This window comes from Colossoma macropomum, unplaced genomic scaffold, assembly GCF_904425465.1.
Source record: "Colossoma macropomum unplaced genomic scaffold, Colossoma_macropomum, whole genome shotgun sequence".
NCBI classification, from domain to species: domain Eukaryota; kingdom Metazoa; phylum Chordata; class Actinopteri; order Characiformes; family Serrasalmidae; genus Colossoma; species Colossoma macropomum.
Window position 1 is genome coordinate 28,712,511 of NW_023494804.1, and position 23,883 is coordinate 28,736,393.

Sequence of the window (23,883 nt, forward strand, 5' to 3'; positions counted from 1 at the left end):
TAGACCAGATTTTTATTTTAAGCAGATGTCCCACCTGCCCGGGGCTGGATGGTGTAGGTTGTCTCCATGCCTGCTAGGATGTGGTCAGCAACATGGCAATGCAACAGCCACGTTCCCTCGCTGTCTGCCACTATCTCCAGTGTCTGAAAAGAGCTCGGGAACAGGTCAAACACGTCGGCCCGGTGGGCCAGGTCAGTCTGCTCGAGATAGGAGACAAACAAGAGGAAAAGCTTACAGTCTCTTTTCTTTTGGTTAAAGTGAATATCAAATTTGTACAATTTCCCAAAACACAAAGACATGTTAGGTGCAAGGCTTCGGACACCAAACATGTCTAGGCTGATTGACTGCATTTGGATTATGGGGAAAGTTTTGAAAACTAACAAATGCTTTCAAGTGATGCGTTTTATGGGCATTTGAAAAAAAATCACTGCTAAGATGATGCCTCATTACCTTGTAGATGAAGGTCTGACCATGCAGGTGGACAGTGTGCATGTCCACCTCACCACCCATCCCCAGTAGATACCAGTTCACTCTCTCTCCTTTCTGCATGTCCAGTCCACGAAGGTTGCCATATAGTTTGCCATTGATTGCTGGCAGGAGCAAGAAGATCATGAATTACCACTATATACAGAACACCTGACTCAACACACTAGACATTACTATCACAAAGATCAAAAAATATATTTTTGAAACCATAATGCCAACTCAAATCACCTCTTAAAGAGGCAGAATGCCCAAAAATCACATTTACACGGTTGCACTTGATTAGCCACACAAGCAAGTCTATGATGTAGTCATGCAGTTTGCACAATGCTAATGCAATGTTTGTGCTGTGTTAAACTGGTCTCCATAAGCTTGGCTTAATCTTGACTTGACTAATCTCGGCAGTAGAGGACTCTTCTGTCCCTGCAGCTGCCATGCAACACAACGGTCAAAGATTATTTGATGAACATTACAGTGGCTTTTAAAAACGTGGTGCATTAATACAGAATTCAGTTGAGTTGCACAATCATGTATGAATAAATAATATTCAAACATCAGATTTTAGAACCCAAACTAGTTATTAGCTAAATCCTATTTGCAGTGTAAATCAGATGAGTTATGGAAGTGTATGGTAAAAGTTTGCAATGGCCATTTAGGGGGTTCAATATTAAAAGCAATGATAACTCTTAGTAAGCAACGTCTCACCATGCATTTTGTTGCTCTCCTCAAAGTCTCCGTCTCTGAGCAGAGGGAGTGAGCTGTTGTAGTAGGTTTTAATGTTTTCCTCCAGGTACCATGACTTATTCTCATCAAAGATGAAGAAGAGAAGAGCAAACTCCCGATCTATGTCCAGCCTCTGTCTGTCCCAGTTAAGTGTTCCTTTCCTGCAGATCACCAGTGGTCCGATTAGCCCGCTGACTGTGTCCTATAACAAAAAATACCATTCAACGGCAAAGAAAGCTATTACACTGTAGAATCCACAAACAACATAGTAGGTGTTATGGCCAGTAAAGGTACACAGTGTTTAATAAGTCCAGCAACACTGCTGTGCCTGAAATACTTTTCCTTTGCTAGATTAAAGATGGCAGCAGTAGAGTGCATCAAATTTGACATAGTAAAGCATGGCATGACCTCTTCCTGTCCTGTCCTTTAGAGTAACCCTATCTGAAACCAAGAAACCTTATTGGTCATGAGAGATCACCTTAATAAAGTCCACAGCAGAGTAGTAGGCGAATGAGATGCAGTTTGGATCCGAGACGCCTGGGCCAGACCTTTCTGGAACGCTCCACTGGTACCTACTCATGTTTCCTGCAAGCAAATATTTTTCTTAAATTACAGAAAAGCTACTAAGTTGCCCTGAGGTGCATTTTAAACAATTCAATGTCATTACTGGAAAATATTCAGCCAACAATGGTCCTGTGGTCAGAAACTGAGCACCAATAAAGGGCTAGAGGATGACTAACACAAATTATGCACTGAAGAAAGCTGTACAACTACAATTGTACCAGTATGGTGTTTCTAAGTGGCCAGTATGTGTACACAGTATTTAAAAAAGCCAGCAATGCTGCTGTGCCTGATACGCTTATGTTCCCTGATGTGCCGAGAATGGTCCACCAACCAAATAATACCTGGTCAGCAGTGGGCGGACAATAAATTGTAAACTGTAAACTGCGAATAAATTGTAAATTGGCAACTCCGTGTAAACACAACTACAGTGGGGTCCAAAAGTCTGAGAACACATTTAAAATCTAGATTTTTAAAAAATCCTGGAAATAAACAACAGAAAGTTGTAGAATTTTGAAAAAAAAAATACAGTTTTAAGTAAAATGAAGAAGAAATATGTTTTAGATGCTGCACTGTTTCTTGTTTACTATTTGAATTTAAGCAAATTTGTGACATTGACTATATTAAGGCCTTTGTACAAAAATGTCCATTTTTTTTGTTTTATCCCTTTATTTGAAGCACATGTGCAGACAGTCCTCAGGTGGATTTGATCTACACGTCAGAGGCTTTTGCACAAATGTGTAGAGCCCTTGGCAGCTCAATTGCATGTTGTCATTAAAGCAAAAGGAAGACATACAAAATAGTAAGAAATTCTGAAATTCATGTTCAAACTTCAAAGATTATACTTTTGACATTATACACTTGAATTTGTATAATGCTAATGTAATATGTAATAAAAACTTCGTTTTAAATTAGAACAGAACACAAAAAAGAAGCATTTTCCATAGTGGTCTCAGACATTAGGATCCCGTTGTATATATTAGGCAATCTAACCTAATATATAGATGTATATACACTGAATTGCCGATTTATTAGGTGTTATTAGGTATTAGCAGCAACAGACTGGCAAGAACAAATTGTGCAGCAGCGGCAGTCAGTAAAGATTATGCACACCTCCAAAGTGCACCTACATAGAAAGAGTACCTAATTACCTGGGAAATGTAAATAAATCTATATATATATGACTTTATATTAGGCTATTTAGGCTTGCCACATGCAGCATAAGCAGAAGACTGTGTTTAGGGTGTGACGTCAGGTAATTATTGTAAGAGACTGGTAGTGATATTCCTTACCAGGTAATACAGGCTGTGGATGTGTGGGAATCGTCTTCACTCCATGAGGCTGTATAGAGTATGGCCGACTAGCCTTATTCAGAAACGTGATCTGAAGAACCTCCCCAACCTCTGCTCTGATGATTGGGCCTAACAAAACACGCGTGCATATAATTACATTAACAGATGGGTCAAAACAGATGGGTCATTCAATTATGATAATCAATGCCATTAAAACCTTTGAGTGAGACCCTACCTAATATTTCCAAATGTTTCTCTGCAGGTTGCTGCTGTTTTCTTGTCCTGAAGGTGGCATCGGTGTACTCCCTGTAAACTACTTTCTTATATTTGGAGCCGAGTCTGTTCTCACCTTTCCCCACGAATATACTGCCTGGACTGAGAAACAGATTATCTGTTACAAACTGAAGAGAGAACTCAATAATAACAAAGAAAAAATAAATAAATAAAAGAGACTTTCATAATATCAACACAAAGCAGTTCACATAAATGATCAACATACATCAAATCTGGCAATATGAAAATTCATATATTCTACAAATTAATTTAAATGAAAATGAATGATGACATAAATTGAAACATTTTGATCCTGGTCTGCTAAGCAGGAGACCCATTTCCTACAGTTTTTGTATACTTTGTTTTTATTTTACGTTCCCCTTATGGTTCCCTTATGGCGTTTGTATGATTTTATGTACCATCTCATAATTCATGTTTACCTATTTCCAACCTATTTTCCTCCCAGAATTAAGCAGGCTCTTACTGTGCCATTAAGGCCATGTAAATAAGTGCCATGTAAATAAGCTCTATTCTGACTGGCTGCCCTGTGTTGTGCTTCATTCAAAAAGCAGTCCAAGCTGAAACACTCCTTATAACTTCAATGGGAATAGGTGGGCTATACTGTTGTAGACTGATCAGGCAAATGTTGGTTTTCGTGACATCACAGAAAGAATAAGCTCAAAATAAGCTGTTTTTACAGCACAGTTTCCATATGTGGACTGTATGGACTGGGGAGTGAATGTTACATTTTAGTATGTAGTTTACTTAATACATCAAACTCACATAAAAAAGGAAAAATAGGTTTTCTGTTATGTAGATGCAAGTAAGTGCTATATAGTCAGGGCTACATACAGTTTTGTTTTGTGTATGTGTATTTACCTGTCGTTTTCTGTGGAGTTGAAGTTTTGCAGTTCCCATGTGCGCTCAGGTGAGTAGTCCCACTCCACCTCCTCTGCAGCAATAAAGTAGTGCCCTGTAGGAGCAGTGATGGGAGCAGACAGGCTCTCTCTGCACTTCTTCACTCTGTACTGCAGCCTCATCCCTCCCATGTAATGTTCACTCACTCTGCAGCTCACCTCAAACAGCCCTGTATTCAGACACAACAGAACGAACGAACCCACAGGTCCCCAGTGCAATATACATAAGATATACTGAGTGTCAGATTACTTGATGCATATTGTGTATCGAGAAAATGTTTTGAAGCATTGTGATGGTAAAAATCTAAAAATACTATCAAAATTCACACATTGCACTGTGCTACAGCCAATAAAACAGGACTAATGATCCTCTCTTTGTAATAAAACATGCAGTTGGCCAGTGTTCTTACAGATGTAAGTACAGATGATATTCATAACATACTCAGAGAAGCATACAGTCAAGTATGCTTCACACACTGAGACACAACAGTGTCCTCGCTACTCTGAGTTATGGGGAAAAATATTTTATTTGATTAGGTCAATGAAAAAAATCTCAATGGAATGGCCACTGGGGGTGCTGCCGAAAGAGGCTACCAAACACTGTGAGCAGCAGCAGCAGCATAAGCGTAACTCACCGGCTGTATCTGGCTGCATGAACACACTGAGAGTGGTGTGTGGGAACAGGGTGAGGGTGTCGTGTGTGGTGCCCTCTCTGTGGAAAGTGTTGCCCTGAAAGTGAACCGTGTGCACATCCACCTCTGTGCCGAGTCCCAGCAGGTGCCATCTGACCCGGGCACCCTCACACATCTCCAGCTGTGGCAGATTCCCATACATATAGCCATTCACCGCTGCACCACACACACACACAAACACACACACACACACACACACACACACACACACACATGGACCAAAGACACAACACACTATAAGAACATTTATACAACTCTTGCTTTGATTTATTCAACTTAGAACATGATTTTTATGCTGTAGCTTGCAAAAGAGATATAATAATTCAGTGATATTTTCGATACAGTAACACTACCAGTCAAATATTTAGACACATCTACCAACAGAAGGGTTTTCCTCATGTTTAGCCTATTATTTTATGCATTTTAAAATGAAACAGAAGACTCTAAACTATAAAAGTAAAGATACAAAAAAATTATGCAGTCCATAGAACACTAAATTATCTATATTTTAGATATTTTAAGCTTAAATGTAGCCTGTTTTTGCCTTAATGTCAGCTTTACGCATACTTGCTATTCCCTAAAGCAGCTTCATTATTTTCCAATAGACTTGAAGAATGCCATTTAGTACAAGTTATTCATTTCTAGCGTCACAAAACAAAAATGATATTATAATATAAAAAAATATATATTTAACAGAAAATGACACTGAAAGCTTAACAGCTAAATATGATCACTTTTTTTTTAGCATGTAGTGTCCCATGTTTTACAGCTTCCATTCTTTACAGAAGACTTTAGGCTTTTCAAAGAAATCTGTAAGAATATTATTTTTCCACACCTCCAAGTTCAGTCTTAGAAGTTGGTTGCATTTTCTGCTTCTCACAATCCAAGTGATCCCAATCACATTCAGTGATGTTGAGGTCTGGCCTATGGGGTGGTCAGTACATTGTCAGGAGAACACCATCAGCTTCTTTGTTTGATTTGCAATTTTTCTTTATTTTTTCCCTTTTCTCAGTAATGGCTTCTTGACAGCTACACATCATTTTGGACCCATAGCGTTGAGCTGTCTTCTCACAGTGGAAGGATGGAAATGTGGATTTTTTCAGATCTGAAGGAGGAGTTTGATTTTCTCCTCTTTAAAAATTAAAGCTTTATGTGCTGTTTATCTGATGGTGACAGTGTTGGTCGCCTACTAGGTCTTTCACGGTTGCCTCTATGGCTGTTTAAACGGGAACATAAATATATAAAAGGTGGTCTCTTTTGCACAGTACTGTGTGCAGAGATCTTGTATTTATATTTGTTTAGGTAATGAACTTGTAGAAGAAAACATCTTTAAGATTATAAAAAACATACTTTCATTCGGGTGTGTCTAAACTTTTGGTAGTGTACAAACAGGACATATCCTTAACCTTTCTGACCAGGACTGCGTGGGTGTTTCTGAGGGAAAGCACACACAACAACTTAAAAAAATTCCCACAATAGCAGCTGTCTGCTTCTGTCAGGAAGTCGGGCTTTGATTTAGTGTGAGACATCCCATTACAGAGGTCAAGTTATGTTAAACCGGGAATGACCTGGTGTGGCCATTGTTTGTGGCTAATATATGTGGAAATGTGGTCATACTCATAATGCAAACACTAGCTTTTGCTACTGTGATTAGGTGGCTGTCAGATAAAACCTCTTAAGCAAAGTCGTGCTCCAGAGACTTTACAAAAAAATGACACAATGAAAAATAAAGTGAAGAGGTAGTTAAATCAAATTGGACGTGGTGTAGTCTAGAAACACTCATATGCTAACTATTTAGCGTGCTCACTGGTAGTTGCTTAGGCTCAACATGGTTTGTACTGTGCAGGCTGGGGCAATGGGTAGCTGAAAACTTGGGGTAGACAAGAAATCCACATTAATTCTGAACTGTGAGCAAAAACATGACATTCTTCCAATACAGTCCTGTCCAACTCAAATCCGACTGCAAACTTTAAAGTGCAATCTCTCAAGCATATTTTTCTTTAAGCATCAGTCAAGTACATTGCAGGATCCTATAGCTAACTGCAAAAAATGATTCAGGAGAATAAGTTGACAGCCCCTTTAAAAAGACTAAAAACGATGAAACGCTGGCAAATATTTGCTGAGTATCATTAAAATTGTTTTAATATCAATACCAATACTTTGACTTTGATATCAAGTGCTGAATGATATGCATTTATACCTTCTTTTAAATAAAAAGCGTGTGGCTTATACCAGAAATGAGTGTGAGGAGCTGAAAGTGGGTATATTTACTGAACAGACTGCAGATTATTCCAGAAGCGCTGATGGTAATAATGTGCATACATTGGATACTGTTAAGTTTGACTACTTAACTGTTGAAATTTGGTACTGAATGACTGAATGATGGTGGGATGGCAGAGAATTAGTGAGCAAGCCTACCATGCATCTTATTGCTCTCCACAAAGGCTTCATCCTGCGGGTCAGACTCATTCGTCCCGTATGTTTGAATGTTCTCCTCCAGATACCAGCTCAGGTTTTCGTCCAGAACAGAGAACAGCAAGAAGAACTCATGGTCCACATCTCTCTTAGGATATGAGCGAAGAATGAAAGACGCATCAAGAAAATCTTTGAGATTCATACCTGATACTCATGAGAATCATACATCATGAAGTAAACCAAAACACGCTATGTATTGATTATCAACAAAAAACCCTGCACAGATATATTTACACTGGGGATGCACAAATGGAATCGGCTAAGATCGAAATCATCATGTTTTTGCTCCAAACGTGCAATTGGCTAATTGATTATTTACTTTGGCCAATCTGTGTTGCAATTTTGTGACCCTAATAATGTGATCCTGCTGCTACATCTGTACTATAATGTAATGTAATAATGCCTCATAATAATAAAGACTCATCATGCTTGCCTCTTAATTTTTAAGCAATTTATTTGATTTGGTTGGTTAAAGAGCAAAACATGTTATTTATACTGTGACTCTGGCTAATAGAAAGTACTGAAAATGCGCTAGTATGTTTAATCTGTTCATTTAGCCCTCATAGTCTAAGTTCCTGGATGGTTTACAAAAAGCCGATTAAAATATTGATGAAAATCGGCTTTTGTCCAATTTGGCTGTAAAGAAATTGGAATTAGCCAAACAAATTCATGATGGGTGCACCCCTTGTTTAAACCAGTTATTCTTACACACATGCACATAGATCAGTGAATCCTCTTGTGTTCTTATGCACAGGTTGTACAGGAAAGCACAATACGAGCAAGTTTTTGATTACCTAATATCTTTTAAGTTTTTTTGTTTTTATCCTAATGTGTTATAAGTACTAGTCAAGCTGCACTAGTTTCACCAGTGGAGGTGTAATGCAATCTGTAAGTGATTTAATTGGAACATTTGTCGGGGATAAGTATCTGTGCAATTTCCCCAAATTCCCATAGCCTGGATTAAAATCGATGTACATGACAGCATGACATAATAGACACTACACTCAATGACATATAACCACTGCCTTTTCTAAAGAACCCTTGAAGAGGGTAATCCAGTGTCATCCAGTCATACCTGGGTCATGTTGGAGCTCAGTGCACCTCGCTTACACACCAACAGGGGGCCGATGAGGCCAGAGTTTGTGTCTCTGATGGGGTCACTGGAGGAATAGTACAGGTAGGAGATACAGGGCGGGTCGCTCTCAGATGGCCCCTCCCTCACCTGCCACCTGTAGGTGAAGGAGTCTCCCGGCTGCACGTGAGATCCATTCTTCACTGTGCCTTGATGATATTTAAAAAGAGGAATGGGAGACTTCTTCAACCAAAACTAGAAGCAGCTAAAAGTAAAAGGTACACCTGCACTGACTGAACAAATAACTATAATCAATAGCCAAGACCATGGTCAGTTCACACAGGTTTTTAAAAGGAATAGCCTGGCGTCTTTCAACTTCATCTCTATCCGTACTGCGTCTGTAACTGTATCATTGATTATCATGTACAACAAATTTTGTTTCCCTAAACAGATCATTCTTAAATTCAAAACTTTCTTACAATAGAAACCATTGGTCAGTTTCTGAATTCTGTCAGTAAACATTTGAAATATATGACCATATTATCGCAGATTCAAAACTACTGTTACAATTCAGGTTTAAGGATGAGACAAACATGATATGTCTTGCCAAAGTTGTTTGTATGAAGTTTATCCAATTTTTGGACAGAGGAGCAATGTAATAAAAAGCTGTGTAAGTTACTTTAGATTTCCCTAAGGTTTTGTGGTATCTATGCGTAATCAGGCAGGAGCCTGTGAAAACTCCACCCATACTGCTACACTGCCAACATATTACCACATATTCTTCCATCTGGAAACGTAGTCCCATTGCATTACTGAAATAACAATCTATAGTTTAATTTACAAATACATCTAGGGGATGAACAATTTGGAAATATCTAATTGCAATTTTTCTGACCAATATTGGGAATCTGATTAAATTGTGATTATTTTCTGTTAATTAAAGGTCTAAGCCTATTATTTTGGCCAAGAACACCAGCTCGCTGCTGTCGGAACAAAACCTTGTATCTCCAAAATGATGACTTTACAGAAGAAGGAAAAAACATCCTTTACTTTTAATGTAAGTCCATGGAACCAGACTGACTTTTTGTCCAATCATTTTGGGCCATTGCTTTTGGTCCATTCATCATGAAACACACACAATGTAAACGACAACAGACATTTTCAAATTATGTCAAAAACTGAAAAAATGGAGATATGAGGTTTTGTTCTGACAGCAGCAATATATTTTTTTCTGTATTGAGGCCTAAACTGAACATAGTATGCCAGACTGCCAGTTAACTGTGCTTGTGATGTCACAGGACACAGGTGTTTGTTTGCTTCTGATTGGTCCATATCATCGACAGGTGGTTCACACAGTCGATGATATTATGTAAAACTTCCTCCCTTAAAATGTATTAAGACAATGTTGCTGATAGATTGTAATTAAAATTACAGCTCTTGTGATTTTGATATTAAAATGATTAATCATTTAGCCAATCGTTCAAGCACATCTGACTGAAAAATTCATGTTTTACTTCTTTTCATAAGTGTGTTTTGAGCCACTATTCTTCTCTAAGTACAGGAGAATGTGTCAAAAGTATTGTCTGCTGTGCCTGAAATGCTGGAGTGTTATTTTAACTTTACACTCATATCAGCCTATAAGACCAGGCTCCTACTATTCAATTAGCTTGGCTTCTTTACTGTTATATAAGCAAACTCACTACTGTATCTAACTACTGTACAGAAATGTAACTTGAAAGTGCAAGCAGAAGCTCGTGTTTCATTGCTCTCTCACCATCCGCATACTCAGCTCCCTCAAATTCCTTCATATACTGGAGGCCATGAGGCTGCATACTGTAATTCCTGTCAGCATTGTTTAGAAACGTGACCAGCAAAATGTCCCCAACCTCAGCGCGCAGTACAGGACCTACGGGTGGACAGAACCAAAAAGGAAAGTGGTGCTGATTTTGTTTATAAACAGGATGTATCTAGTACAAATATTTTGTCTGTATGTTTTGTGAATAGCACATGGAGACAGATCTACAGGATATGGAGACATATGAAGTGGCGAAAACATGTCATGCTTTGCTTGAGAATGTACATCATTAACAATAACAAAACAATATCCCAGAGGAGCGAGTTTTCTGCTCCTGAAGATCTGGTGACTTTTCACAGAATATTGTTTGTAACAGTAAGTTTTTCATTCATATGCATTTCTCATATTACTAACATGTTGTCATATAACTAACATGTTGTAAGTCACTGATGATAAGTGCCTTTCTACACAGCTGAATGTAAAGGTCACATTTTTGTACTGGACAAACAATCAAAGAAACATTAAGTAAGGAGTTTACCAAGAATTCCGAGGTGGGTCTCCGTGCTGGTTTGCTCCTTCATGCTGGTAAATGTGTGATCAGTGTAAGCTCTGAATACCGCCTTCATATACTTCCCACCAAGACGGCCACCATGTGTCCCGAAAAACCCTTCTGAGGGGCTGAGGATTACAGTAGTGTGCTTCCCTTAATCATGGAAAACTGACTTTTTCTCACTGTATTAAATATATAGTTTGATGTAGCATGTAAACATTGTTAGAGTTTCAAAAGATACCATTCACTCCCCACTTCAAACAATCGATATATGGAAACTGAGCTCAAAAAATGGCAGTTTTAGAAACTCACTGTTTCTATGATGTCACAGAAACAAACAAATTTACATATATCTGTCTCTTCAGCCTACAGCAGTTTAGCCCCACCCATTCACGATGAAGTTATAAGAAGTGTTTCAGCCCTGACTGCTTTTTGAATGAGGCACAATACAGGGCAGCCAATCAGAACAAAGACCATTACCATATATCTGTCTTAATTTTAATGGGCAAAGAAAAATTAGAAAAAGATTATGTAAAAATAAAATTTCTTCAGAGGACAGACAAATGTCATATAGCTTCTGATGTTTCATATGAGTGGTGCTTCGCATCAATGACACTGTGTCCTTCATTTTCTGTACTTTTTTTCTTTCCTGAGGTCTGCTTTTGGTTTATATGCCAAAACTTATCATTAATAATTGATAATTATTTTCTTCTCTTTTTCCTTGTTTTTGTTACTGTGCCTTTAAATGACTTCTGTTCTGATTGGCTGCCCTGCATTGTGCCGCATTCAGACAGCAGTCCAGTCCAAAACAATCTTTAGAACGTAAATGGACAGGGTTAACCTGCTGTAGAATGAATACATGCAAATGTATTGATTTTGTTACATCACAAAAACACTAAATTCAAAATGCCTGTTTTTTGTCCATGTATGGATTGTATGAACTGTGGTGTAAATGGTACGTTTTGAAACTTTAACATTTGTTACCTAATACAAACCATACAAATGGTTTTCCTTGATATGAAGAGCATCGAAAAATACTATAATGATGAAATGTGCCAAAAAACACAAACAAAACAGTAAAGTCTCAGTGACGATAAATGCAGCTCCATACCTTTGGCTTTCAGTCAGCGAAACATTGGTCAGTGTGTCCATTCCTGATGGGGCATAGTTCCACTGAACCAACTCGGCAGCAATGAAATACTCCCTGACTGTCCCATTCAGAGGAGCCTTGGAGTCATCCTGCAGTCCACAGGGTGAAACACGAAACAGCGCCTGCATACCATCTGCACACCATCATCATTACTTCATACAATATCAAATCCAAGACACTACTAGACAGAAATGTATGCTATTCCTCCTTTTTGATCACATTTTTGAATAAATTGCTAAGATTTTATTGAAATGTTGATGGCACTGTGTTTCCTAACCATCTCATACAGTTGAATATAACACGATATGCCGATAAGAGCATGAGTATAAACCAAGCAATCAAATAAGACGCTTCCTCGAGGTCTACCTTGTATGTGACTGTTGACCTGACAGTTGAGCAGCCATGTTCCTGTTTCCACAGGGGTCATCTCTGCAGTGAGGAAGGTGGCAGGAAACAGGCTGACAGCGTCAACTCTGTGACCTCTCATGAGTAGCGTGTGTCCATGGAAATATGCTGAGTGGACATCTACCTCATTGCCCATTCCGAGGAGATGCCAAGACACTGTTCGGTTCTGGCACAACTCAATTCCAGGTAGGTTCCCATATACATAGCCGTTAATAGCTACATGACAAAATGAAAAAAGATATTACAGTCATACACTGTGGTGCCAATTTATTAGGTACATACACTTTATCAGAATATCTGATGGTGCACACTGTAGGTTTACAGTTACTGACTGTTGCTGCAGAATATAAGCCATTCTCTACCCTGACCATCATTAGAAAAAAGCACCACACGATAACTGTTGATTGAACATTATTTTCGGTGGTGGACCATTTTCAGCACTGCAGTGGCACAACAGTGGCATGTGTATTAAGCTGGTATGAGTGTATCAGGCTCTGCAGTGTTGCTGTAAGCTTGACACACCTCAGTGTCACTGCCGGGTTGATGAAAGAGAGCCAAACAAAAATCACTCCACCAGTGGAGCTGTGGTCAGAATCTGACCATAGATGAAGGGCTAGTGGATGACTTAGGCCTGGCATCAAAGGGTCACCAACCAAAGGGTCACCAGCCAATCATCATGGCCCACTAAACTAAAATTATAAAAATTATACTTTGCTACTATGAAACACTATGAAACTTTAATGTGAACCGGCTACCAAGGACATGTTTTTAAGGATGTAACTGAGAAGGCAGATAGCATAACAGCACGGCACATTGTCCACTGAGGACAAAAGAGCTTGTGTAGAACACGATGGATCAGCCTTCAGCGTGGTACCAATTTCCCTCAGCTATTTCTGAATAATAAAACGTTTCAAATTTTAACCTCCTTGATTTTTCCTTCCCTGCAGTTAACCAGATATATGTTAATTACCTCTTACAGATCATCGAATATCAAATTTAGACAGATCTCTACACTTAACCCAGTATGTAGTTTTTATATGCTTCTATAGTGGCAAGAGGCATAAAGAATGAAAGTAAAATATATAGAAATATAAAATGGTGTAAAAGGCTACATCAATTCATATTGAGGGTTTGCATGCATCACTTTGTATTGGCTGCATTTTAAGGATGTTGTGGGGAGATAAATTAGCCCCCAACCCTGGGAAATACCCAACTCTTACTTTAGTTCTGCCACTGTGCCTGGGATGACTAATAAAAATTAAGTATGGACAAAGATGATCTACAGTTTTAAACAGTATACTAGCTAAGTGTACCCTAAAGGCAGGCTTAATAATGCTTAAAAAGCCACCACCATGTCCAGGTATGCCTAATAAACTAGCAGTCAGTCTAATGCATTCAATGATAGAACGTGTTCTGACCAGACCCCATCTGAGGTGGGTAATCTAAGATGAGAGCCACTGTTCCAAAGATTAAAACTTACATTGAGGCTACAGTAACTTTAGCTGTAATGCCTTTTTCAACATGTATTCATCATTGATTAACATAAATGTGTTTGTATTATTCTTACTAATAACAAGATCTTCCTCAATTTTCTTATAATATTGATTGCAGTTTCTGTTGAAGGTATTTAGAACCACTGCTCCAGATACTTCAACACTTGAGGTAAACACTTACCATTCATCTTGTTAGAGTGCTGAAAGTCTGGATCATCAGGGTCCACGCCAGCAGGATCAGAACAGAAGGTCTGGATGTTCTCCTCTAGGTACCAGCTCAGGTTCTCATCCACCACACTAAACATAAGGAGGAAGTCCTGATCCACATCCGTCCTTCGCACCTGAGAGTAGTTACCACCTACTCCAGAAACAAGCTTCAGGGTTCCTAAGTATAAATGAAGATCATGGAAAACCAGGCCAAGTGGGTGCATGTTTTAGTTAATGAAGAGCATAAAAGCCAGAGACCAATGAAACCAATGCAACGGTCAGATTAAGTGTGATTTGACACTCAAGAGTAACATTTGCAAGTGTGTTTTATGGATCTACTAGTATAGATCACTAAGGCAACTCTTAGTTGCCAAAAAAGGGTTTTTGGAGCAATGCAACTGCAGAACCACTTTTGGTTCCTTAAAGAATCTTTCAAGCAACATTTCTAACCTGTAAGCAGCCATATTGGATGGCATAACCATGCACAATAATTTAGATGCTCAAATTCAACTCAAAGCACAATGTCAAGTGTTTCTTTTACAGCACTGCTCCAGAGAACCCTTCAGGCTCCTTTATTTTTAAGAGTTCACATTACTAAATTACTGACATTAGTTTGCATTGATGCTGAACTTTCACACCTTTCTTGCAAGTCAGCAGGGCTCCTATGAGTCCAGAGGAGATGTCCCTGGAGGCAACTACGTGTGAGTGGTAAGCCCAAGTCAAGCAGTTGGAATCCCCCTCAGTGGGGGCATATTCTGGCTTCACCGTCCACGTGTAGGTGTGTGTACCACCGGGTGGAACACCATCATCCTGCTTCAGTGCTCCAGAGGTTCCATCTGGATACAGTGCCCCTAAAACACAAAACATTTGATCAGACATGTATGGCACACATAGATGTGGTCAGGTCTGAGAGTGTGACCAACAAATAACAAAGGCATTAATCAGGGTGAAGAGCTCTTCAACCTATATTCTAATGAGTGTAGATAAATAAGAAGCTGATATACAAGCTAAAACCTTTGTGTTAATTTACCAAACAGTTTTCAGAATTTTCTCTGTACTATTAATATACTCTAATGCAAACAGCCCTGGTGTGAATGTTTAAGTTGAGATGCTTTAGACAGGTGTAAGTAAACAATTCACACCACAGAAGGGGAAACCCAGAAGGGGAAATTCAGACATTCATGCAGAGGGGCTCTGACATGAGGCTACTACTTGAGTCTCAAGTTTTCGGATTTCAGCTGATTAAACGACTTAGTGTTACAGTCAGGTGAGGTGTAGGTACATGTAAAATGAGAAGGGGAGGCAGCTGTTCCAGTAAACAAAATTGTATGACGTCTGTCTATAACATTCATAATGTATTGCAAGTCTATGCTTTACTTCAAAAACTGTGCTTAAATAATCATCTAGGCATGTATAGGTAATCATATAGGCAGTAAAAAGAAGTAATCATATAGGCTATTTTTACTCATTCTCTCTCTTCCTCCCCCCATCGTGGTGACTGCTAATTCCCACCCACTGGCTAGGATCCCTATTCAGGGGGCGTATATCCAAGTCAGCTTATAAGAAGGAAACCACATTCACAGTAAGTTAAAGAAAAAAAACTTCCCTTAAATTATTAAATAAGATTTGAACATTTAATACTACATACAGTCGTATGCAAAAGTTTGAACACCCTCCCCCCTCCCAAATTACATGTATTGTTCATTTTCTATGTGAAAAAACAGGAAACAAACTTAATCTTAGTGCAGAAACAAACAAACATTAAATATACCTTTGGCGCAGGCCACAATTTGTGTTTTATTTAGAGGATGTGTTTACTTACTTTCACTATCAACAAAACATGCCATTTGACCAGAGGTGGCCAAACTTTTGTATTTTCATAAGCACATTTCATAAGCCTATTGTTTAAAACACACAGGGCAAGATCAAACAAATCTACTCTTATATGATTGTTTATATAACCTGTTTGTCAATGTAATAATGAATCTTTAACTATTCTTCACAAGCTGTCAGTAAGTGTAAACAGAAATAGGCTATTTAAACACATCCCCGCAGTTAAATGTGCAGTTACTAACCTGATAAAGCACTGCAACTGTTTATTATTTAGCTTCACCATCCACTTGTACAAATATGATCCACTTTCCACTTACTGGGTTTCTTTCATTTGTGCCCAGTGCGGATTACTATTGTGCCAGTCCATACCTGCCTGCCTCTGATACTTCAGTCTAACACCACTAATTATTTTAATAATGCTGCATTTCTTTTAAAGCATGTGCGCTAATGGTTGTTTGAGGGGTTTTCCTGTGGTTTTAGGTGCTAAAGATCTTCCTCCTTCCTTGAATAAACACACAAAGGAACTAGTCACACATTCACGGCATCCTTTGCCTCTTAAGGTCACCTCACAAACAATAGCCTTAGGGAAACGACCCTCACATAATAAAATGCTAATCAATTTTACGATTTAGTGGATAAATGTTATACTAATCAATGCCCCTTTACTCAACCCTGACTAAGCAGTTTTACTGAATTGAGATGAAATGCGAAGGAGATGTCGCCTCTTTACCACTCCCAGCCAATGTCGCCTCTTTATCAGTCTAGCATCACTGCTGTGCCCCTCTGCCAAAAGCACTAACAATGGCATTAACAGCACCCCTACTTACGGTAAGAAAACTTCCTCCATATTAAGTGTCAGACCAGTACCGGGCAAGACTATTGACAAAAAAGGGATAAAAGGTAAAAGAGAATGGCTGGCCAATTTCCCGTCTGGTCTTGATCCTTTCCGAGTGAAAACAATCTAGGGAATCAAGTTTCTGGAGAATCAGGTGGGCAACCAGTCATCATGCCCTAAACGTAATTCATGAAACTTCTTTCATAAAGTTTTTAGATAGTATCTATTCTAAAGACCAAAATAGCATTAGAATGCAGTGATTTTCTCTTAAGTTGTAAAATGATTCAGCACTTTTACAGTTTACTTGGAAAAAAATTGAATATTGGCTTGCAAAAGCATTTACATTTAAAGCACCTTTGTAGACTTTGTTGATAACAGTCCTTTACAAGAGCAGTTTTATTTACTTACAAACACCTAATATTTCCACATCTGATTCAACTCCTTGAATGGCCAGGGAGCTTAGACTTACACACGTCACTGTTAGAACTTTAATAACTCAACCAGTTTACATATTTTTTGGCATTATAACTGAATAATAAGCCCTTGGGTATGATAAGCCTGGGAATTCCAGGGGTTAATCAAGTCTACAGGAGCATCTCAAAGCATGAATCAGGTGGACATGATTAGAGCTGTAATAAAAGTCTGCAGGAGAATCGCCAGGAGCGAGGTTAGGCACCCCTATAGAGAAGAACATTTTTAATTCAATCTTTTGTTCAATAGTAATAAACATATTACTGCCTGTTATCTCTTGAGACAACACAAAACATACGGTCACCATGCCCAATGCCAAATGACAGCTAGGGGGTATAAACCCCCCAGTGCTGGGCTGTGGAGCAGTGAAACTCTGTTCTCTGGACTGATGTAGCTCCATCTAATACCTCTGGGATGAGTAATAGTAGCGTTTGTGATCCAGAACTAATCATCCAACATTAGAGCCTGACGTCACCAATGCTGTTGTGGCTGAAAGCAATCAAATCCTCACTGCAATGTTCCAACATCTAGTGCAAATCCTTTGCATAAGAGTAGAAGCTGCAAAGAGGGACAAATTCTCTTTTAATACCCTCGACTTAAGAAGAAACACCAGATGAGCTAGTGTCTACAAACCTTTGGACATGTAATGTGACTAACAATGAAAAATAGCCCTTTACTGCTAAACCCTAACTACTTATCCTTGACAATCACACCAAAGATACAGCTCATCATGCTTATCTTAGACAAAGGAGAGTCAGAATTTACTGAATAAACGTATTACTTCACTCACTGTTCTTAGATAAACTGTTATTTGGGTTTAAGGGCCTTCCTCTTGCTTTATAATAGGTCACATACTCTTTTGCCAAACCACACCATGTCATTAGAGCCTTCTGAGCAGAGAGGATTATGTCTGTGGATGTTTTACCCTCTGAGTTTTTCTCATAGAAGACTCCGTGTGGGTGCATGGAATAGCTCCTGGAGGCGTAGTTCTTCAGGTGGATCTCTATGACATCCCCAACTTCAGCTCTAAGCACAGGTCCCAGGTAGCCCAGCCAGGCAGGTTTGGGGATCTCCTTTGTGTAAGACCCGTCTGCGTACTGCCTGAACATGGCTTTCTTATACACATGGCCAATCCGATGTGGGCCTTGTAGCAGGAAGACAGAAGCATGCCTATAACATGAGAAACAAGAGGGAAAGTGAAAAAAGGGATCATTTATTTCTCACATTTTTAGACAGTGAGCTGGATGGAATTACTTTTATAATATATACTTTTTATTACACCACAGCAAATTTATCTAAATAAAATATGATGTTACACATCACTGCACTGTCATGTTAAAACCTTGTCACTCCATTTTCAAGAAATCTGAGCCACTAAGTTTCTCTACAATGGCCATTTCACATCGAACCACTCTAAATAAACCATTCAATTATGTGTAAATTTTTCAAATTTGGTGGAATCCTCCTTTGAATATACATCTTTCTTTATGTCTAACTAATACATAATATATGTGCCTAGTTAACATATTATGCCTAATTTGCGCATATTTATTTCTAAATGCTGAAACATGCTACACTACTTTGCTATGAATTTGCATAGTCCACAGCATACTACAGCATTTCCCCTACCATAAAATATAACCAGTGGCCCACCCGGCAAAACCCACGTGCCACCCAGTTTGGATAAGAAAATGCAACTGGCAGGCTAATGTTTGCTTCATACTGTTAGGTTTTCATGTGCTATGCACCGAAGTAAAACTCCAAAAAATGCATCTTGGCCAAAGTAACATTTTCTGTTATCTGTTAAATTATCTCTGCAATTATCAGATGTAAAGATGCACTAAATCAGATTCTGAGTCCATTCATATAGCAGTATGTAACAGAGGTGAGCTGGTTTGTGCCGTCTGGCTGTAGTCTTCTAACATTTAGTCACAGAAGGCTTTCCTACTAATACTGTTCTTTCACTGTTAAACTGTAACTATTTTGCCTGACAATTGCCATAAAGAGACAGCTCATTATAATTATTAGAATCTACTGAATAAATAAGATTTATTTATTTATTAATCCTTATAGAAACAATTCTGAAAATGTAAATATTAATTTTGGGTTGTTATATTGAAATATGTACTTCTGTAAATGGTAATAAAAGGTATAAAACTCAAGCATGGCATTTCATCTTTGCCATTTTATAGATGAGAAAGCTCCCCCTTCTGTTTCCTATAGCTTTCTTTAAGCCTATTTGGGCTTTGTTACAAGCCTAACAGTTCAAACTACATTTAGTGCTGCTTAAAGAAACAATTAGTACTATTCTTATACATTTCTATAAAAAATATATTGTTCTATAACTCTCCATCTTACTCCATTTCTTCAGCATTTGAATTTTCATGATGAATGGGCCACGAGAAATATGTCATTCGCATTTTGAGATATTGAATGATATCAATTGTCCTAAAGTAATAGCACTGGTCTAAGATCAGGTCTCAGTTCTGACAGACTTGTACTTTATTAAGGAATTAAAAGAACTGATTCTACATTAACTTAACTAGACCAGATTGTTTTACTCTAAGTAGTTTAAAAATTATGAGCCTTACTTTATAGACAATGTCAGAAATCTGTTTAGATCAGAAGTTTTCTTTGCAAACTCACAATTTGACTGCTGTAAAAACACATTCTAAAGAGACTTCAGTCTTATCCATTGGAAACAGCCGAGAGAATTTTAATGCTCAACAGATGACAAGACAGTCAAAAACATAATTTATGGCTAGACTAAAAAAAGACACATGTAGAAGATACTGATGCTTTGTTTTAAAAAAATAAATAAATAATTGAAAATATTTGTACGATTTATTGCTTCTGTTTGCCTCCTTTCTATATATTTACATCCTGGGCTAAAAATATTAAAGTCACAGCACTTCTAAAATCAATAGAGACTCATTAATATTAGGGTTGGGTACTGTTCAAATTTTATGCCATACAGAAACATTGATTTCCATACGATTCCTAGACGATACCTTTTTTCTGGCCCTTCTTTTAAATAATAAACAAGCAGTGGGTGTGGCATAAACCAGAAATGAAACAGAAATACAGACTAATCAAGAAGTGCTCACATTAATGTGCAGGTAATTTAGACAGCCAATCAGAAGTCTAGATTTGGGAACAAACAGATGCTGTTTGTTCCCAGACTGGCCACTCAAATACTAAAATTTAGCAAGTTTGTCAGGAAAATGTATTTATTTATTTATTTATTATACTAAACTGATAGCTTCACAGTAACTCTTGGGCAATGATGACAACACAGATGAGCAGGGGAACATCTGAATCCATAAGAACTGAGACTGGGCCATTTTTGCTGTGTTGTCTAGCTGTTAATGATGAAGCAAATAAGAGGAGTCAGAATTTCACCTTTTTTGTATTCAACCCTTCGCTGATTTCAAGTGAGGCAAAAGACATAGGCCCAATCCCATTTCACCCCTTGCCCCTACCACTTAGCCCTTAGCCCTCTGTTTTGCCCATTCACATCTAGGGGTAGGGTGTCCCAATTTTTGTTGAGATAGAGGAGTAGGGCGAAATGTTAATGCTATATGACCCTCCAAATGGAGGTTTTTTAGAGACACACTCCAAACAGAGCGTTATGAGAAAAAAAAAAAGAAACACCGGCAAGATGGCTGTGAAAGTGGCCTAAAAACCCCAGAAATGTGATTATTTTCTCGATTAAAAAATTACGATAGCCATCGTATTACCTTTTTATAATTTTAACTTTAATGTCGTTTCAATGTATTATGGTCTTTTTCTTCATAACAAGCATAAGACATCGCTAATAGTATGCCAATGTTTCGGAAGCCAGCTAGCTAAATTTCACATTCCACCTTAAATAATCCAGCAGTGTCGACACCTGAGGCGACAATAATGTCGACAATAGGCGATAATAAATAATTATCCCATCCCCCCTCTTATGATGATGCCCTAAATTAACTAAAGCCCAGTTAACTAATGCCCCCAAGGGGCAAGGTGACAGCCAAAATCAAGGGGTAGGGGTAAAAATAGGAAATGGGATTGGTCCTAAAAGTAGCATTAAAAGAACTTGTTTACACCACTTGCCCATGGCATATTGGCGCACTTGCTTTGGCTATCTTTCTTTGACATGCTTTGCCAAGCCTTCTGCAGCTGGTTTCAGTTGTTGTTTGCTTTATTTTTGGCTTCACTTTTTCTGCTCATTTTGCTGCCCAGTCCAGTCTGCATGTCCATTCTGAATGGTTTTCTTTTATAGACAGGTTTCAAGCTTTCATGTGAGTTTCTGCATAGTACTGAATGTACTTCAAGTATTCAGGAAGTAGTGCCTGTCTACACTAGACATTTAGCCAATATAGTTTTATAGTTTTATAGTTTTGTCCCAAAACTCAACCCCAGCTATAACAGCGGGACTTGAATGACATTCATTGAATGAATTAATTAGTAAATGAATGAATGAATGAAAGGCAAAGCACTTATGCATGGAAAAAGTGACACTCATTTTATATATTTTCATCATTAAAAGAAAGTGATGACACTTTTGATTTACTTTTGCAAAACACTGTGCCATACATTAAACTATATGACCTATGGAGACACACTGGGCTGAATTTTAAAAAGCTAGAAAATCCTCTACAGGGGAGTTTAACACATTGGAAAAAAAATAAACATGAAATATAAAATGTGCTATAACCTTTGCACAGGGCACATTTTATGTTTTATTATTTTTTTAATGTTAAATTAAAAAATAAACAATAACTGCGTATTAAACTGTGCAGATGTGTGTTCTAGGATGAGTTAACTTCTTTTCACTTAAAAAACAAACAAACAAACATGCAATTAGACCAGAGGTGCCAAAACTTTTGCATATGACTGTATAATAACACTGCTACAACTAGTACTACTACTATAATAATAATAATAATAATAATAATAATAATGCTATTATTAAAAATGATTACAAAAAAACTACAGTAAAACCACTTTGAACTGTGTATATCTCAAAACTTCTAATTTAACCTAAATGATGAGACATTTGGTTTATTATTGTTTGTTGGTTGGTTTAACAGAGACTGATGTAATTTTATGTGACTTTATCTCAGAGCTGTTCAAGTCTAGGGGGCTGGTGTCCAGCACAGTGTGGTGATTTCTTCGCTCTGACACACAACCATAAACTCATTAATTAATGAACTAATGAGTTGAGTCATATGGGTTTGAGCAGGGAAACTCTACTGGACACCCTCCGCAGGAGCAGAGCTGGACAGCGCTGCCCTACAGCCTCCCAGACTGGACATGTTCGTAGTTACATGACTCAGTAACCTCACCAAAATCACAAAGGCACAAAGTTTAAACCTATTTACTTTTATCTGTAATATATTTTCTGCGACCTTTATTAAAAATAGGCATGTCCGTCTTTGAGTCATTTCTGTTGTGAGATTTATACCGGGCTGAAAAGGGTCAAACTCACTCGTCCTCTGCAGCAGGTCTTCCGCTGACCCGGCTGAGTCCTCCGGGAGAGTAATCCCACTCCTCCTCTCGGATGGCGATGAAGAAAGTTCTGGTGATGGCTGCGTTTCGCCCAAAGACAGAGCAGAAACTCAGCAGAGCCAGAAGCCACACGCTGCTCTCAGATGCGTCCATTCTGTGTGTAGCGGTTCAGATTGTAAGCCCGTTTCTTTTTAGCCACTCCCTGCTGCCTGTCTGCCTCTCTGTCTGCCTCTCTGTCTGTCTGTCTGCGGCGCTCATAGATTGGATTAGTAATCGGCCGTGGTATATGTATAAAGAGCAGGTGAGCTATACAGATGGAGATTACCTCCTCTTTTTATACAAGACTTCTTTCAGAAAGTCAGATTTTCTGTCCTCTGCTGAAAAGGGAACACTGGATTTTCAAAAAATCTACATAATTAAATGGTTACGATGTAATCAAAGTCATTCAGAGTGGGTTGGTGTGAAAATCTCCACAGTAGAGAAACTTACCGAGTCAGGACTGTTTACAGTGGCGGTGATCGGAACCAGACGTCCAGCTCTAAAAGCTCTCTCACAGAAAGTGATTACATGAAATGGTTACATCTGCCTGATGTCTGACACATTGTTTTATGGCAGTTATGCCATCAAGTTTTGGCTTAAAATGTATTTTAATCCATTTAATTTAACCTGTTCGTGGCGGAGGGATGCTCCAGCGCGCGCGCACCAAACCCAGAAGGATAAGCGGCTTAGAAGACGTGCGCGTGGCGGAGGGATACATTGTAAAATAGGCAAAATAGTACCCAAAGAAAACGTATTTTTTTCAGATTTGTGACTGTTTTACAATTATCAACATTACATATAAAAGCTCAGAAGCTCACAAGTTCACTGGTGGTTTGGTGTAGTAGGCTAGGTTAAATAAACTGGCCATTTTTGCTGTAGACATCGTGTAAATTTCTCTACAAAGAACCATTTCACATCAAACCAGTCTGAGTGACGGACTGAATTAGTCAGAAATGTTGAAAAATAGGTGAAATTCCCTTTCAGGCCGTGTACACAGTGTTGTAGTGTTGATTACACCACTGACGGATTATTTTTCAGTCCGTTTTGTTTGTGTGCGCCGTTTGTCACTTTTAAGTACTCGTTAGCCTGTGTGTGTTCTGTCTGGATAATTCTTTGTTTTG

The 23,883-nt window shown here is 38.4% G+C and overlaps 1 protein-coding gene across 1 annotated transcript in view; it reads right to left on the minus strand.

Moving 5' to 3' along the window:
* LOC118824412 (ferroxidase HEPHL1) overlaps nucleotides 1-22,928 on the minus strand; it is a 24,234-nt gene extending 1,306 nt beyond the window's left edge. Inside the window, exons 1-18 of the mRNA XM_036594535.1 lie at nucleotides 22,704-22,928; nucleotides 18,153-18,397; nucleotides 14,727-14,939; nucleotides 14,063-14,266; nucleotides 12,350-12,604; nucleotides 11,945-12,116; nucleotides 10,822-10,961; nucleotides 10,263-10,394; nucleotides 8,492-8,697; nucleotides 7,360-7,504; nucleotides 4,885-5,097; nucleotides 4,212-4,419; nucleotides 3,295-3,434; nucleotides 3,060-3,188; nucleotides 1,685-1,791; nucleotides 1,189-1,408; nucleotides 451-590; nucleotides 35-197 (exon numbers count right to left, since the gene is read on the minus strand). Of these exons, the coding sequence (XP_036450428.1) occupies nucleotides 35-197; nucleotides 451-590; nucleotides 1,189-1,408; nucleotides 1,685-1,791; nucleotides 3,060-3,188; nucleotides 3,295-3,434; nucleotides 4,212-4,419; nucleotides 4,885-5,097; nucleotides 7,360-7,504; nucleotides 8,492-8,697; nucleotides 10,263-10,394; nucleotides 10,822-10,961; nucleotides 11,945-12,116; nucleotides 12,350-12,604; nucleotides 14,063-14,266; nucleotides 14,727-14,939; nucleotides 18,153-18,397; nucleotides 22,704-22,876 (3,205 nt within the window). The 5' untranslated portion in view covers nucleotides 22,877-22,928. The remainder of the gene's footprint in view (nucleotides 1-34; nucleotides 198-450; nucleotides 591-1,188; nucleotides 1,409-1,684; nucleotides 1,792-3,059; nucleotides 3,189-3,294; nucleotides 3,435-4,211; nucleotides 4,420-4,884; nucleotides 5,098-7,359; nucleotides 7,505-8,491; nucleotides 8,698-10,262; nucleotides 10,395-10,821; nucleotides 10,962-11,944; nucleotides 12,117-12,349; nucleotides 12,605-14,062; nucleotides 14,267-14,726; nucleotides 14,940-18,152; nucleotides 18,398-22,703) is intronic.
* Between the last annotated feature and the right edge of the window lie 955 nt (nucleotides 22,929-23,883).